Source organism: Plutella xylostella, chromosome 23 (genome assembly GCF_932276165.1).
Source record: "Plutella xylostella chromosome 23, ilPluXylo3.1, whole genome shotgun sequence".
NCBI lineage: Eukaryota > Metazoa > Arthropoda > Insecta > Lepidoptera > Plutellidae > Plutella > Plutella xylostella.
Window position 1 is genome coordinate 2,635,615 of NC_064003.1, and position 15,566 is coordinate 2,651,180.

Here is a 15,566-nt window from a genome sequence, read left to right on the forward strand (position 1 = left end):
AGTGAGTACTCTAAATTTAATCGTCAACTATAATATTTTCGCTCTTTATATCCATACATAAGTTGACTTTATTTGAATGCTCCTATTCAAATGAAGACAACTTCTTAACACAATTATGCACGATACATAAGACCATTTATATGCTATAAATTTATTAAAACATGAGTCTCATACTTTAAAAGTTTTAATGCCATATAAAAACGAAATTATCTTTTTTTAATTTTATACCTAATAATAAGAAGAGCCGTTATTAAATGCCGATTAAGAAGTTGGGAGAATATTGCACCAACCCATTGGAAATAAAAATAATAATGATTAACATATTTAACATAATCATTGCTTCATTAATTTAGACGGCAATAAAGCAAAAACACAACTGGAAAAATTGTACAGTAAGTACCTAATTGGCAAAGAAACCTGACCTCTCTGAGAGTAGCAATGCTATTTCACTGACCTATTTTGCTCACCTTTTACACTATAGTATGTGGGAACATCAAGAGGTAATAAGATAATAATATGTAAATGTTAATTAAAGCCTCTGCTGCTCTAAAACTGATCATCCCTATTTATATCCCATTCCACGGGGAAAGGGACAGAAGACAGAACCCTTATTCGAATAATGGGTAGTTTTTGTTTGTATCAGATTTCTTTCCCCGTGGAATGGGATATACTTACATGATTCTGTATTTCAGCACCTTTTCAGCACTAATCTACTTACAGAGCCTGTTGTCTAGGATCACAGAGCACCATATATTAATTATATGGTAAGTACAGGTACTTATAGGTTTAAAATACTCAATGGAATATGTAACTTATCCTTGTGTTATGTAATTCAATAACGTAAAAGCTAAAAGTAGCATCATCGTACCAAACTAAAACCCATTAGAAAATCAGCCGTTGGCTATGATGTCGTAGTAAAAACCTACAAAAAGAAACAAGAAAAACTCGAATCGAATTTGTCATATAAATAATGTTCCGAGGCGGATGTGTATTGTGTTGTGGGAGATAAATAAATATATTTAAATTGGCAATCAACCGTTGACGATCGAGGCCGTTCATTCAACTCGAACACGTCTGATTCTGTGTCTAAGTATAATAAGATATATTATAGAATATTACATCTAAAAAATGCAATTTACAATAAGTATTGACATTGACTTCTTCCTGGCCATAGGGTGATTTCCCATTAGATATGTGCTACCCCTACGTTGCTATGAATGCGTTTGATATCCGCGAATCATATTATTGCAAATAACATTATAGCATAAGTGAGAACGGATTTCTTTCACTTCATCGCATAGCAGATCTCTGGTGGAAAGGCACCCTTATTCTTATTTAATGCATTTTAACGACGGTCTCTTAAGGCCCTTAAGAGACCAAATTACAATTGGTCATTACCCTTAAGTTAAGGGTAATAACCAATTGTAATTTGTCTCTAGACGGCTAAATAAATCTATCACTTTAGTTTTATAGAAAAGCATAAGTAGGTAATACTTCCAATTTTATATTCTCAGTTCCAAATAAATGTGGAAAGAATGGAATCAGGCCAGATAACAAGTTTGTAAATCCAAATCTGTAAGTACCTGCCTACCTAATCTAGAAAGGTCGACCAGATTAATAACTGTATTTTTGTCTACAGGTAGGTAATTTTGTAAGTGGGTGTTGTTCATAACTTTCAATGATACCTACTTAAATCTTAGAGAAAGTTAATTATGTACGTCTTAGGTAAGTACTTAATATTTATAAACATTAAACTTTTATAACAGCAGGCATGTACTTATTGTATTGTAATTGTATTAATTTCTTACCTTAATTAAGTTTTGAACGACTGAACCCATTCTTATGAAACAAGTTTAATTTGAAGAAGTTCATCTATGCTGATGCTATAGGTGTAGGTACCTAAGTACATGCGTTAAACATATTGCGCCTAACTTTTTGGTTGAGGAGGATAACCTAAGTTACCTAAGCCAATATCTCTCCAAGAAGAACATTGAACACTCAGGAAGTCTGAGCCAGGCACAATACGGGGGGTGGTGCTCCGGCAATAGAAAATTAATTTTCCCTATCGTTTCAATGGAGGGCCGTCTGCTTCGATGATATTATTATTACTATCGCATTGAATACACAATGTATGGTGCCCGCCCCGATGGCCCATAGCCAGGCGTATCCTGTGGGAAAATATGAGGATACACCCGAGTCTATGGCTCAGCCTCCACCGAAGTATGTGGCAGGTTGTGAATGTGCCTGTACGTATAGGAACTAATAATTATACAGGATGGAAAAGATAGATGGGGCAGGCTGGTTCGGTGCATGGCATACAATATCAATGTTTCTATATCCAAACATTCGGCATCCTCCCTCACTGACATTTATATCTACCCTAATAAACTTAAACAAACATGCTAGCGTTATTAATTTGAAACCTTTGGTCACATAGTTAACATGATTTAAAAAACTGACCACTATGGTCGTATAATACCATAGGGACATTAATTAATTGACCTCCCAAGCTACGATTCCTCCCAGGGCATCGGGTGATATTTTTATCACACCACACTCACCCCAATCGTATCGCGTGGCAGCCGTATATACGAATAAGTACCGTAAATATAAAAGTAACTAAGTAAGTACTTGATCAAAATTCAAAATAAATTAACAGTAGACACGACTGAAAAAATAAAATAAAGGACACCAGTTACCAGCAGAGCAGATACCAACCTAGTCATAAATAATAATAAAAAATCTAACCGTGGGGGGCAGGGTGCTTCCATCCACTCCAAAGCTACCTTTGGCGGCGCTAACAGAACAAGAAACTACACATTTCGGTGTTCGAAGCTTGACAAAGCACTCGATTTAGGATAACCAAAACACAGCGAAACCGCAGCTAACACCACTCTTAACCTCTCAAGCTTTAAGGTGGATATTCCATGGCGGGACCGAATAATTAGATCTGCCATTTCATATCTCGGGATTGGTCGTGACTCGTCAGTCCGCAGATTATCTTGTAGGGGCATGGGCACCGTGACTAGGTACTTGGAGCGGCTGGATTCTCGGATTTAACGGATATTTTCCAACATAATTCACTGACTGGCGTTTGGCGTTTTATGCCAAGCCAGATAAATAGCTGCAATCTAGAGGCTCTCGAGCTTGTGTGCTGCACGTGTGGCAGGAATACGAAGGTACTGGTGGCCACTCTAAGTAATGTAAGGAAATATAAGTACCTATGACGAAAAATAATTTTCAGAGCGCTGCAGCCACGGCTCTATCTTAAACATAGTTAAACGTGCTGATTGTAGCTCTCGTAGTTATGTTAGTTTTTCATCAGTACAGAGTAACCCCCCTGATCCTCATTTACAAAATATCGGATATTCAAAATTCACAGGGATTAGTTAGGTGCTGTCAGGTTTCAAAACCTCTAATCTTATTGCATATTGATGAGATAGTGAGATTGCGAGCTACCTAAGTAGGTTGCCAAATTGGGTTCGTATGTACCTACCTTACCTACCTGATCATAATCGTTACTCGATAACCTAGTTAGACAGTTAGTTATTAGAAAATAAATAAATACCCTATAGGTAGGTAAGGTAGGTATAGCCTTTTATTTTATTGCGCCCTACATTTCAAATAATTTTATTGCCCAGCAGCATAAATAATTAAGCATCGAAATGGACCACGATCTCTAGAAACAAAATTGGACGGCATCACGAAAATTACTTCTATTATCCTTTTATGTATAAAATCAACTGTTTATTTATTCTCTTCTTGTCTAAATCTATCACAAGCTCTCACGTTTGACCTGATTTTTGTTCAATAACTCCGCATTTATTGTTTCCTAGATTTGAAATCGTCAATGACGATTTTCTATGCTTCGCTTGGCAGTTAGCATAATAGGGTTCTATTTCAGTAATACTAGTTTACATACACATAGGTAAGTAGTTATATGATACTACAGGATGCGATTTTTTATCAGTGATGTTCCCGTTGGGTAGTGCATGTAAGCACTTAAATCTGATAATTATATTTATGTAGGTATATGTAGTTTATTATATGATATATATGATTGTTATGGGTATATAAGTATAATTTCACGTAAGTATATTGTTTAGTTTGTAGGTATTTATAGTTAAGTAATTAATAAATTCTTTAGTACACTTGACCCTATCTGAACATAAATATTCTTCCACCTAAAGGTTGTCTTGAAAAAATCGCTTTTAGTGATAAGACCGCCTTTTTTGTACCTATGTGTTTATATTTAAGCTTTGTATAATGTATTCTTTTGTACAAATAAAGAATATTCTATCTATCTATCTACTTACATCTCATACTGAGGAATTTTCATTATGGGCAAGTAAAACATAACTAGGTATAAGTACCTACCTACTCAATCAAAATTTTCTCGATTTCAGAGTTTATCCCGTAATTTTTTTTTATTATTCAAAAAATAAGTAGGTAAGTACCTAAGTGTTATGTTAATATAGGTGCCCTTCCTGCCTCATCAATTTTTTCCACCCTGTATGTAGTTAGACCTATCTACCTAGGCAGTGAGATTACTCGGAATTAGCGTGACCGATTCGATCTTGATATTTGATACCGAACGTAACTTAATACTAAAGGTTAGAAACCTACAAGAGTGTATGCAAAAACTTATTCCTAATGTAAATCTAGACTTAGGTAGGTAGGTACTCTTTTTAGGTTACATGAATACCTAGCAGGTACCTATGCTGCTGCTGTCTACAACTCAAGTTAGGCTAACAAACGACTGTTTAGTTAGTGATACTGAATAGGCTCTTAGATATTTTTTTAAGTTGTTAGTTCGATGCAAAGTTATCCTGGTTCGATAATACAGTATAATGACCTGATTTGGATAGTATGATGATTATGATGTAAAAGTTGATCTGTGACGGAACAAAAGCTAAAAAGTACTACCAATATACCTAGTCTACCTATCTAGGTAACCTAGGTTTATTTTATTCTATACCAAAGGCCTCGTGATGAATTATGTAACTCGTAACACTCTTCCTTTGCCTTGGTTCTTTCTCTGCTTCGTTAAGTTTTAATTACTTATTGCAACATAGGTAGTTAGGTAGTTAGCTATGTCTAATAATAAGTAGGTACTTAGACTACTTAGCTACATACGTGGATACTATACCTACTCTGGTTCGATAGGGGCTGAAGTCACAGAAGGTATAGTTAGGTCTATAGATAACCGATGAATCTTAAACTTATAGTTTAGTCATAATTCACTATATAATATTTGCATCTCAGTAGTCAGTAAGATGTATTTTATGACGAAGAGGAATATTTAAAAATAAATGGACGAATTGAAGAACCAACTCTTTTTTCGAAGTCGGATACAAATTCAAAGGCTGCACTGCACATTTTAGAATAAGGGGTAAGTATAAGGTTATAATGTGAAATAAGACGAAGACAGCAGCTAGCAGGGTCTGCCAATAAACAGTGTTAAATAGCCGTCCCATTAGAGGCCTTCTTATGAGGTTTAAACGCCCGCCTATAAGAATCCTCCATAAGGTCTCCAACCAACTCTCCATGCTTCAGCGCATCTGGGGCTATCGGTACATCTGCTATGGTATAGTCGGGGGTCTAATGAGCTCTCTGATTTGTGGACCGTTCTGCCGAGCTCGGGGCTGGTACTTTATGGTTCTTTGTGCATGTTCACTTGAATTAAGTAGGTAGATAATGTTGAGGCTGGTTAGTAAGTATTATGCTGGGCATCTACGTAGATGTGTATGTATGTGTATCTGTCTGCCTAGGGTAAATGTAGGTATAACGTATGAATAGACAATTATACATAAATAATTATGTAGTGAAAGAAACTAGTGGTCGGGGAAAAATAGGCGAAAAAAGAGGTGGTGGTCCTTAACTGCAGGTTAGAATAGGTCTAGTTAAACGAAAATTTGTGTAGATACCTAGAAAATAATACTTGTATTGTATACATAATTAAATATAACAAATTTGTAGATACCGTTTTGTACTGTTTGTAGTCTTCGGTTACCGTTCCTCCATTCACACATCTAAATTAGTACCGCTGTGTGAACTTCTAATAAATAACATTATTCTTCTAGCATTAAAATTAATCTAAAATGAATTGTTTTGTAGTAACCTACCCTACCGTATCAACTTATATCCAAAGTATTATAATCCTACTCTTATGTTGCTGGAAGAGAATACTATTAGCATTAAGTTTGTATCTGTAAGATATTGACAACAATAATAAACAATCAACTCACCAAATAATATTTTCTTATGTACCGGAACAAACTTCACTTAAAATTTACAGGTTCACAGTTCAAGCACGGCACTTTTGGCAGAGAAATGAGGCAAAATAAATCCTTCATTCAACTTGGACGTTCAGTTGTTTTTTTAACGCGGCGATAAGCTGTTATTTTGAATCGACGAACCGGCTACCACTGAGAACCGCTCACATTTCAATAGACGAAAGTGTAGCGATGGTTTTTGTATGTCGCTGCCTCTCGCTCACTCTCGATGGAGCGAGTGAGGCGGAAGATAGGACTTGGAAGGCCCAGTAAGTCCTTGTTTATTTCTTGATCTTCCCGAGCTATGAATGGAGGGTCTAAAATCTCGTAGGTAAAGATAACTGGAACCAGTTTTGTTTAAATAGAACTGCTATAACAAGTAGGGTAGGAGTTAGGACCTACCCAGACCAAGATTTTTTGTTACCTACCTATGTAACTCTAGCTAGTTGGGAAACTTATATCTTATGCAAGGAACAAAAAAGACAGACAGATGGATTGTATTATTTTTATTTTCTTCCCAAAATTGGCAAGAACCAGAGTAGTGAGCATAATCTAAAATATGAAAATGGTAACTATTTTTCAGGGATTTACAAACACTTCTAAATAAACGCAACCAATAGTTATCTTGATTATCACTATGGATGCATTATGAATATAAACTTTACATGGTGTTTATTTATTAAATTTTATGTTACTATCTAAGAATCCTATGGATCTTCATCATAATAATTTCTTTCATCCCTATTCGGGGACATGCTACGATTGAAATACTAATTTCGTTTGAATTACACAAAAAAACAGTGTTTACATGTCTAAAAATTTCAGTTTATAAACTTTAAAACATGTGGCTATCCCTTTACAGAGCTCCTACCCCGGTATAAACATTATGTTTTATTATCTAGTGAATTAATAAAACTCTCAGAAAGAAACGTCTCGCAGAGATTGAGAAAACAAATATGCGTGTAACCAAGACCTTAGGTGTATTTATCTCCAGGTATTAGTTACACACAGCCTTGCTTTCCACATTTCAAGTCAGCGTATCGGCAGCGGGTAGATTAAGCAATGTTTTGTTGAAAAACCATGAAAAATACACAAGACTCCTTATGTAAACTGAATATAAATCTTAGTTAATATTAGAAGTGCTTGAAAAAAAGTATGGTATTATATTATAGTTCCTAAACCGTACGCGTGAGGCGCTTTGGTCGTAATTTGTTCTGTGACTGATCAAAAATTTCATTTTATTTCCCCCGTTGCCGATACGATAACATGACATTGCAAATGTTGTGCTCGCATTACTTCAACAGTTATCAAACCAACTTTCAGATTACACGTTTCCTCATCTCAACGAAATCTACGAAAAGTTAAAACACAAGTCATAACAATTAATTACTTTGCTGACTATGAGGGTGTTACATTAATTATTCAGTATACAATAATTACCACAAGATCTAATTTCGATTACATAGCTCAGTTGGCGTGAACAAACGAATGCGAATTTTGAGTATTCAAATAGTTGATTGTTTCGAATTGAGTCCCGGTTTGCTCACCCCAACTGTGTGTGGTGCTTATTACAAAATTATTTAATTTCCGGGGACACTTACAATTAATTATTACATATCTGATCCTGAAAGTAGAAACATAAACTAAATAAAGCATATTTTCAGAAAAAGAATTTAGATTGAAGATAGAAATTGCTTTTATTTTAATTAATTTAGAATATGTTATTTTTCCATTTCTACTTTCAGCATTAGACATGATGTGATGCCGCCCAATCTCAAATTGCTTACAATCAATCGAATGTCAACATGTCCCATGGGCAACATCACATCAAGATTTTAAGGACGGCCACATCATTTTACGTTACTATTATAAATGTGAACCCTTCCCTGTAATAGGTGCCGTGAACATTAATGACAGTTGAAAGCTTATTTTTTTAACTTACAGGAAAGGGCAGTCCCCAGAGTGTGGCCGCCTTAAATTAATCGGCTCATTTCAAAACGCTATATTTTCGTCGAGAAACAAGCATTTCCGTGGATCTTACGGATAACTCAGGCAATCAAGCGCATTCGCACATTATATGAGATTAATTTCTAACCAAACATAATATTACATGCAACCTTGATGCTAATCTTTTTTGTTTTTTTCATATTTTTTAATTTTTTTTGGAGGTATCATTTAGCGAATATTAACAATGGAATAAGTACAATATATAAACTTAGTGGATGAATGAAAAATGAGCAGTTACTCTTACGAACGTGAATAAAATTAATAAGAATGAGTAAACTAAGTTTATACAGATCCAAACATACCAACTGAAATTAATATATAATTGTATATACATAAAATATAGAAATTTCCATATCCAACTGATTTTGATTTGAAATTATAAAATATTTAAACTGACCCTAACGAAGGCGTGATGGTTAAATACTTCGAAAGGTATTGGATATGGAAATAATGATAATTAAAATACATAACTGAAAGAGTTTGACATGAATAAATCGTTAATATATATTTACACTATGCAGCCTTTGTTACGAACTTTATTACGACATTTATTTTTATTTGGTTTTATCGTTTTCTTTTCAGTTATAATTAACAAACAGAAGTAAATCACACTACACAAAATAAAATATATAAAACACGACACATCAGTAGCAAAGTTCGCACAAGTATTCAATTTTGTATATGAAATTGTAGCTACAATACGAGGGAATAAATAATATATTGAGGCCATGTGCAGAGCTCGATGTCACTGACAATTACAAGATAAGGACACTACACTCGCAAAGCCTCTTCATATTATGCTCTGCACATACACTATCGTTGTATACAACAGGGACCTCATAATTAGAAAATATACCAAAATATAACAAGTACGTCTCTTATGCTTTACATAAACTATTAACAGTTACCACCTATATGAACCATTGCAATTCATATATGATGTCGTAAATTATGTTACAAATGTGCAACAGCCGTGCAACACTCCCTAAGGACAGTTGCTATGACTACAAACCGAATGGGTATTACTACATTGATAACTCGTATTTACATGTCCATTGCGAGTGGCGTATGGAACTGTTTCACGGCTACTGCACCATATTATATAAAGCACGATACAAAAAATGATTAAACTGTTTCCAACACACCGTAGGGTTTTCCCCTGTAGCCTATGTCCAGTGTACATAACATTATAGCAAGATAAGACACGGCACGGCACTCCACGATACTATTAATTATCCTCCTTGTTACATCCCTACACCGCTTCCAATCTTAAACATAAGCGGAGCGGGCACAATACAACGCCGCTAAACTTAAAACTTACATTGGACAATCTTTACAACAAACCCTTCAACATCGGCTAACCTAACGAAAGATACTTCATCTCTTTATACAACATTCTCGTATTTGTCTCAAAAAAAGAAAGAAAAGGTAAACGTAAAACAGCAGGTCTTTAAACATAGAATTTTCGAATATTACAGAGGAAAACGGAAAAAATACTAACAAAAATAAAATACCAGTTCTATCTACAATTTACAATAACAATTTTGAACAACTCTGGACGATATTATTGTAAGAATTATATTAGAATCGTCCCTGCTTGTACGCAATGCTCGCACACTCCTTCGATAGCATACCGTAATGGTACAACACTTTGATTCTGAACAAAAAAAAAGTAGCACCAAAGTGCCTTTTAGGAGAAGTTAATTCTAAGAATAATTAGTTAATTCACTGCGTTGTAGGCTCGATGCTAGCAACATATGCAATGTTATTATTCTTAAATACTTAACTTTGCTCGGGTTACGACAAACAAATTTTGACGCTTTACAGATTACGAAGTGTAAGAGCATTGCATCAAGCAGCACTTATGAAACCACTACAAAGAAATTGAACTAAAATTAATGATCTATCCATAACGCCTTCCCCTTGATTAAAAACTACATCGTTTATAGATATGTTAGCACTTCAGTATCTAATCTTCTCGTAAATAATCGAGACAATAGTCTTCGCGAGCCATTCGAGTGCTACCACCCATTATTGCCGTCATCAATTCATAACAAGTCGAATCTTCAGTTCTAAGTATCTAACATTATGTAAATACTTTAGACCTCGCACACCCTGCCACTTACACAATATCATGAGGCAAAGCAATGAGTTTGATTTAAACATATCATAAATAATCATCTTGACATAGATTCAGTGTAAAAATATGTAATCAATAACAGTCAACAGAATTCATGATTTTTTTAACAAAAATAAGCAACTTTGTAAATAACGGATTCTTTTCTATCATCAATGGCACAAACGGTTCGTTTTTAATATATTATTTTTTCAAGAGTCGAGTCTATGTCAAGACGTGAAGTATACGAGAGGCTACCATGATCATATGACTACTGTAAAATGTTCATTTCATCGACAAGCCAAGTCGTCTGAGTCATGTGCTGATTCAGTACAAGTAGAGGTGCATAAGCTCACAATAAACATTAACCTAGTGCGACCCGGGAGAAGCCTGACAACGTCACAAGTCCACGCCGACATGTTTAGGCTGAATCACTGTTAAACATAACAGTGTTTCAGTCTAAACGATCTTTACTGAGACTGCATGCCTTACGATTTTCCACAATACCGTAGCTTTCATTAACTTACTTAAAAACGATGCAGATGACCAGTAAAACACTCGGTACTCCTTACTTAGAATGATGCATTTAGAGTTACCGTCGCTCGTTTCTGTTTCAGCTTCTTAACGGCCTAAGGCATGCAAGTCCCGACTTTCAGCGGCTAGTATTCACTGGCTTGTGTGCAGGGTCGTCGTCGGGGGCTGGGTGATGACGTCAGCGCGTCAGCGGGCGCGCCGCGTCGCCGCAGCGCAGGAAGGGCGCGTGCGGCACGGCGCAGGCGCGCGGGCAGCGGCGCGCGCTGTGCCGGCGCTTGCGCTCCCCCCCCGCGCCCCCCGCCAGCCCCGTCGCCGCCGAGATGTCCGACAGCAGCTCGTCCCACTCGCGCTCGTCCCCCCCCTCCGCCCCGCGCATGCGCTTCGCCCGCCCGCTTTCCGCCGGCGGGTCCGTCTGCACGGCGCACTCGGCCGCCGTCACCGCGAACTTGAGCCGGAAGCAGGCGGCGTCGTCGAGGTCGTTGCCCTCGCGCTGCGCCGGCGTGAGGCCGAGCCGGCCGTAGTTGATGCTGCGCGTGCGGTACTCGAGGTAGCGCAGGTCGTCGCCGGGCAGGCGCAGGAAGCCGGAGGGCGAGCGGGCGAAGGGTGCGGGGGAGAGGGAGGCGCGCACGTCGAAGGTGGCGCCGTCGGCGTAGCGCGCGGGCGCGGGCGGCGGCGAGCGGCGGATGGGCTTGAAGTGCGTGCGCTCGGAGACCAGCGGGTCGTCGTCGTGGCGGGGCGGCGCGGGGGCGGGGCGCGGCGGCGCGGGGGGGCGGGGGGCGCGGCGCGGGACCACCTCAGCGAAGCGGCTGCCGCGGCTGTGGTTGAGCGCGGCCAGCGAGCGCATCACGTCGCCCACGCCGGCCACCGCCTCGTAGATGCCGTCGCAGCTGTACAGCGAGAAGGGCTCGGCGGCGATGAAGGGCCGGCTGAGGTCGAGTGGCTCGTTGAGGTTCAGCGGCTGCAGGCGCTCCGTGAGGCGCTGCGCCGGCGACACGCAGGGCGACCACACCGCCTCGCACTTGTCCGTGGGCGACCAGACGGTCTCGCACTTGTCCCGCTGGTCGGTGGGCGACCAGACGGTCTCGCACTTGTCCCTCTGGTCGGAGGGCGAGGCCAGCAGGTCGTGGAAGTCGATGGGCAGCTCCTGGCACTCGTCCGGCGTGGCGTCGCGCGCCCACAGCGCCTCGATGCTGCGGTCGAACTTGGCTTCGAACTTGGCGTATAGTTCCTCTTCTATAGGCGAGCGCGGCTTCAGCTCGTCTTCGCCGGGCCAGCGCTCGTCCAGCCCTGCATCCCAGCCTAATTGCCCCATGTCCCACTCCGCTTGCCCCACATCCCACTTCACCTGCCCCTCGTCCCACTCGGCCTGCATCCGCAGCTTTGCCTGGGCCATCTCCCTAAAGTCGTCCGTGACTGTGTTCTCACAAGTGCCGTAGCCTTCGTCCACTGCTATCGCCTTGATGAACTCTTTGATGGGGTCCTGAGTCTCCATGTCCCAGACTCCCTCGTGAGTGACCCACTCGGGGAGGTGCTCCTTGCTGTCAAAGGACCGGCTGTGGTTGTGACTGCGCTTCTTTCCCTTCCTCTGCCCGTGGTATGAGTTGCGACGTTCCTTGCCCGTTGAAAGCTTCTTCTTTGAGTTGTAATCCTTCGACAGTGACTCACTTTGCATCTTGACTTTGCTTGTGTTGTCCGGTATCTTGCGACACCAAGCCGGCGGAGGTAAATAATACTGCTGTGGCGACTCCTCACCTTTCTTCAGAGCCGGGAATGCAGCGTAGTACCTTCGGACAGCTTCTCTTTGCTCCAGGGAGTCTAGGTGCATGCCTACTTCTGTAGCGCCGTGATCCTTGATGTCCTGTAGTCGAGTGCAGAGTTGGTCGACTATGTTGTCAAAGTCTGGTTCCTGAAAAGAGAAGAGACGAATTTTAAAAAGGAAGTTGTGGCTTTGTGTTGATGGTAGTGGGTATCTCATATTATCATAGTTCTTTGAGTTTCATTTTAAGACTACATAATCGATTACAATCCAAAAATTAACATAGTAGGCTAGAAAAAGCTAAGAGGTTGTTATGCTACTAGAAATAATGGTTTTTTTATGTTTAAGTCTGGAGATAAATATACTGTAGATAACATTTAACTTTCAAAATCTCTTAATTTTTTATCCCAAATGGTAATAATCTTTTATTACAAAGCCAAAGTATACATAAGCAATCAGATACCATTACTGTAGAGATCTTGATAACACAATGTGTGTAAACTAAAGGGGCAGAAATAACTTAAAAGTATGATTATGTAATTTGCCCAGGACAAATCTAATATTATCAATATTATTCACAGGTTAAACACATAGGGACTTAGGGACAGGAATATTTTAATATAACAAACATAATGTACTAATGTAATCCCTTGTAGGATAGGCAGAGGTGCATTGCTGCTGGAATATTATACTTAACTCAAAATAACTCACACACACACTAGATGCAATCAAACTAAGGGGAAGACCATACCAACTACTACTCTAAGGTGCAACCCAGATTTCAAAGGCAACAAGTCTACATTTCCACAAAGGCAGATTAAATACAAGTAATTTCACACCAATCAACCACCATTACAATATAGTAATACAGAAAAAATATGTCACTATCAGTCACATTCGCAGATCCTACTTTATCTTGTTGCCCAAGAAAAACATTGTGCAATAAGTGCAATAACCGACCTTTCTATAAGGACTCTTAAGGTGATTGACCATCTTCACTTTTACGTTGCCACCAATATGGTCCCTGTCCTGAGTCTTCCAACACTTCATGTCCTCTTTGCAGCCAAAAAATAACAGAATTAGTGGAAGAACTTTAGCCCTAACATGTAGATGAGTGTAATTAGCTAATGGCTGCATTCTGCTCATTAGGGATTGAGAAAACAAGGACTGGAGCACAAATGAGTATACATTAAGAGTCTATACTAAATTGAATTAGAACAATATGCCAATACAAAATATGTGTAGTAAATAGTGATGTCATCATTGAATGAACTTTGTCTGCATTCCAGCTTGCTTCCTTATCAATCATTGTGTTGAGGGAGAATGTTTAACAACAGTACTAGCCACAAACAACTTCTGATTTCTCCAAAAACAAGTTTGTTTACATTTTTGATGGCCTCATTAAATCATGTGCATATTTCTAGCTAGGCCACTGGGAGCCAACTTAGCTGACCGGATCCTTAAATAAATATAGCAGTAAAGAGTGTTTCTTACCTGCTGCAGCGGGTCTAGATGAGATTGTAGTGTGAGTGAAGTATGCTGAACTGGGCGGGGCGGCAGGCACGAGCCTGTCTCTCCCGTTTGTGCTTACGCATCCTGCCCCGGGTACCTCTTGCCATAGTCAAACACCATCATGGTGGTCAGAAATCGTGTGTCCATTATACAAACGCCGGGGGCCGTGTGAGGTGAAATCGATCCTTTAGGATGTCTTACAACTAATACATCCTTATTTTCTTTGGCCTGTTCTTTGCTAGTGATTCAATTTTTTTATGAAGTAAAGGATCCCTCGTCTAGTTCCGTGAGTGCGGTCGCATGGTCACTAGCTCGCAGCAATGACGCACTCGGGCTCCCCGTGACTCTGCAATGCGAATAAGGTTCAAGGTATCACCTACATGCAATTTTCTATAGTACTAAAACATTTGCAACCAATGTTATGACGTATTGAATATTTACAAAGGAAAGGCACATTATGCATTGGGTCGTGCTTGACGCGCCAAATGGGTCGATGCGATGCGATGGCGCCAAAACGTCAGAGGTGAAAAATTGGGTGGGATGGCTCACAATCACGGATTTAGATGCACCAGGTTAGCAAGCTATGCAGTTTTCATCAACAAAGGAACCTGCGCACTCAGGATGCAATAACCTTGGTCCTTTATTTTGCACTGAGTCATGAATAATCAGACAGGAACGATGCAATTTCACAAGAAGGTGACAGTATTACATGATGCACTTTCACTGAGGTTGCGCGCACTATTTCCGCGATGGGAACAAAGATTAGATGGAAATAACAATTTCTTACCTGTTTCGGTTTTGTGGGGTTTAAAATAACATGATAAACTTTACACACACACACCCCACATGAAAAAAAACATGGCGAGCTACAGTAGTGAGAGTCAAAAAATGATAATTTTTGCGCAACGCCGTCAAAAATGTAATGACGTTTCAAGAGTTGACCAATGACATCGCGTTGATTTTCAAAATCATTAAACATGGCGACGAAATTGACAGAGCTGGATACTGAATGGCGGATTTTTTGAATAGTTCCTCTGATTGGTGCGTGTCAAACCAGTCTAAGCCAATGAAAAGCGACTTGGAACCTGACATTTCCAGCGGCAATTTTGAACAACTATATGTTTGTAGGAAATCTTTAGGACTTTACAAAATGCAACATTTATTTGTTTTGGATCGCATCCTATGATTTAGTATTGGCAACATAGACCTACTACATTGGCAAGAAAAACTTTTTTAAATACATTTTTTAGTTTAGGTTGTTAATTAGTTTTAGAGCTTAGTATTAAAATTTATTGTTTGTTTAAATAAAAATAAAATAAGATGGTAGACCTACCTACCTACCTGTACTTAAAAAAAAAACCAAAAA

The 15,566-nt window shown here is 39.2% G+C and overlaps 2 protein-coding genes across 4 annotated transcripts in view; both read right to left on the reverse strand.

Moving 5' to 3' along the window:
* LOC105384732 (leucine zipper putative tumor suppressor 2 homolog) overlaps positions 1–6,586 on the reverse strand; it is a 62,385-nt gene extending 55,799 nt beyond the window's left edge. For both annotated transcript variants that reach the window (XM_048629565.1, XM_048629564.1), the window contains exon 1: positions 6,249–6,586. The gene's annotated coding sequence lies outside the window, so the exon portion shown is untranslated. The remainder of the gene's footprint in view (positions 1–6,248) is intronic.
* A 180-nt stretch (positions 6,587–6,766) lies between these two features.
* LOC119692520 lies at positions 6,767–15,145 on the reverse strand. 2 transcript variants are annotated; one of them, XM_038113387.2, is made up of 4 exons: positions 14,988–15,145; positions 14,183–14,546; positions 13,649–13,743; positions 6,767–12,838 (listed from the first exon to the last, which is right to left on the reverse strand). In XM_038113387.2, exons 3-4 carry the CDS (start codon positions 13,736–13,738, stop codon positions 11,111–11,113), a joined length of 1,818 nt encoding a protein of 605 aa, XP_037969315.2. In that variant the 5' UTR covers positions 13,739–13,743; positions 14,183–14,546; positions 14,988–15,145; the 3' UTR covers positions 6,767–11,110. The 2 variants fall into 2 exon arrangements, with proteins under 2 accessions (XP_037969315.2, XP_037969316.2); XM_038113388.2 differs by lacking the exon at positions 13,649–13,743.
* Positions 15,146–15,566: the final 421 nt, after the last annotated feature.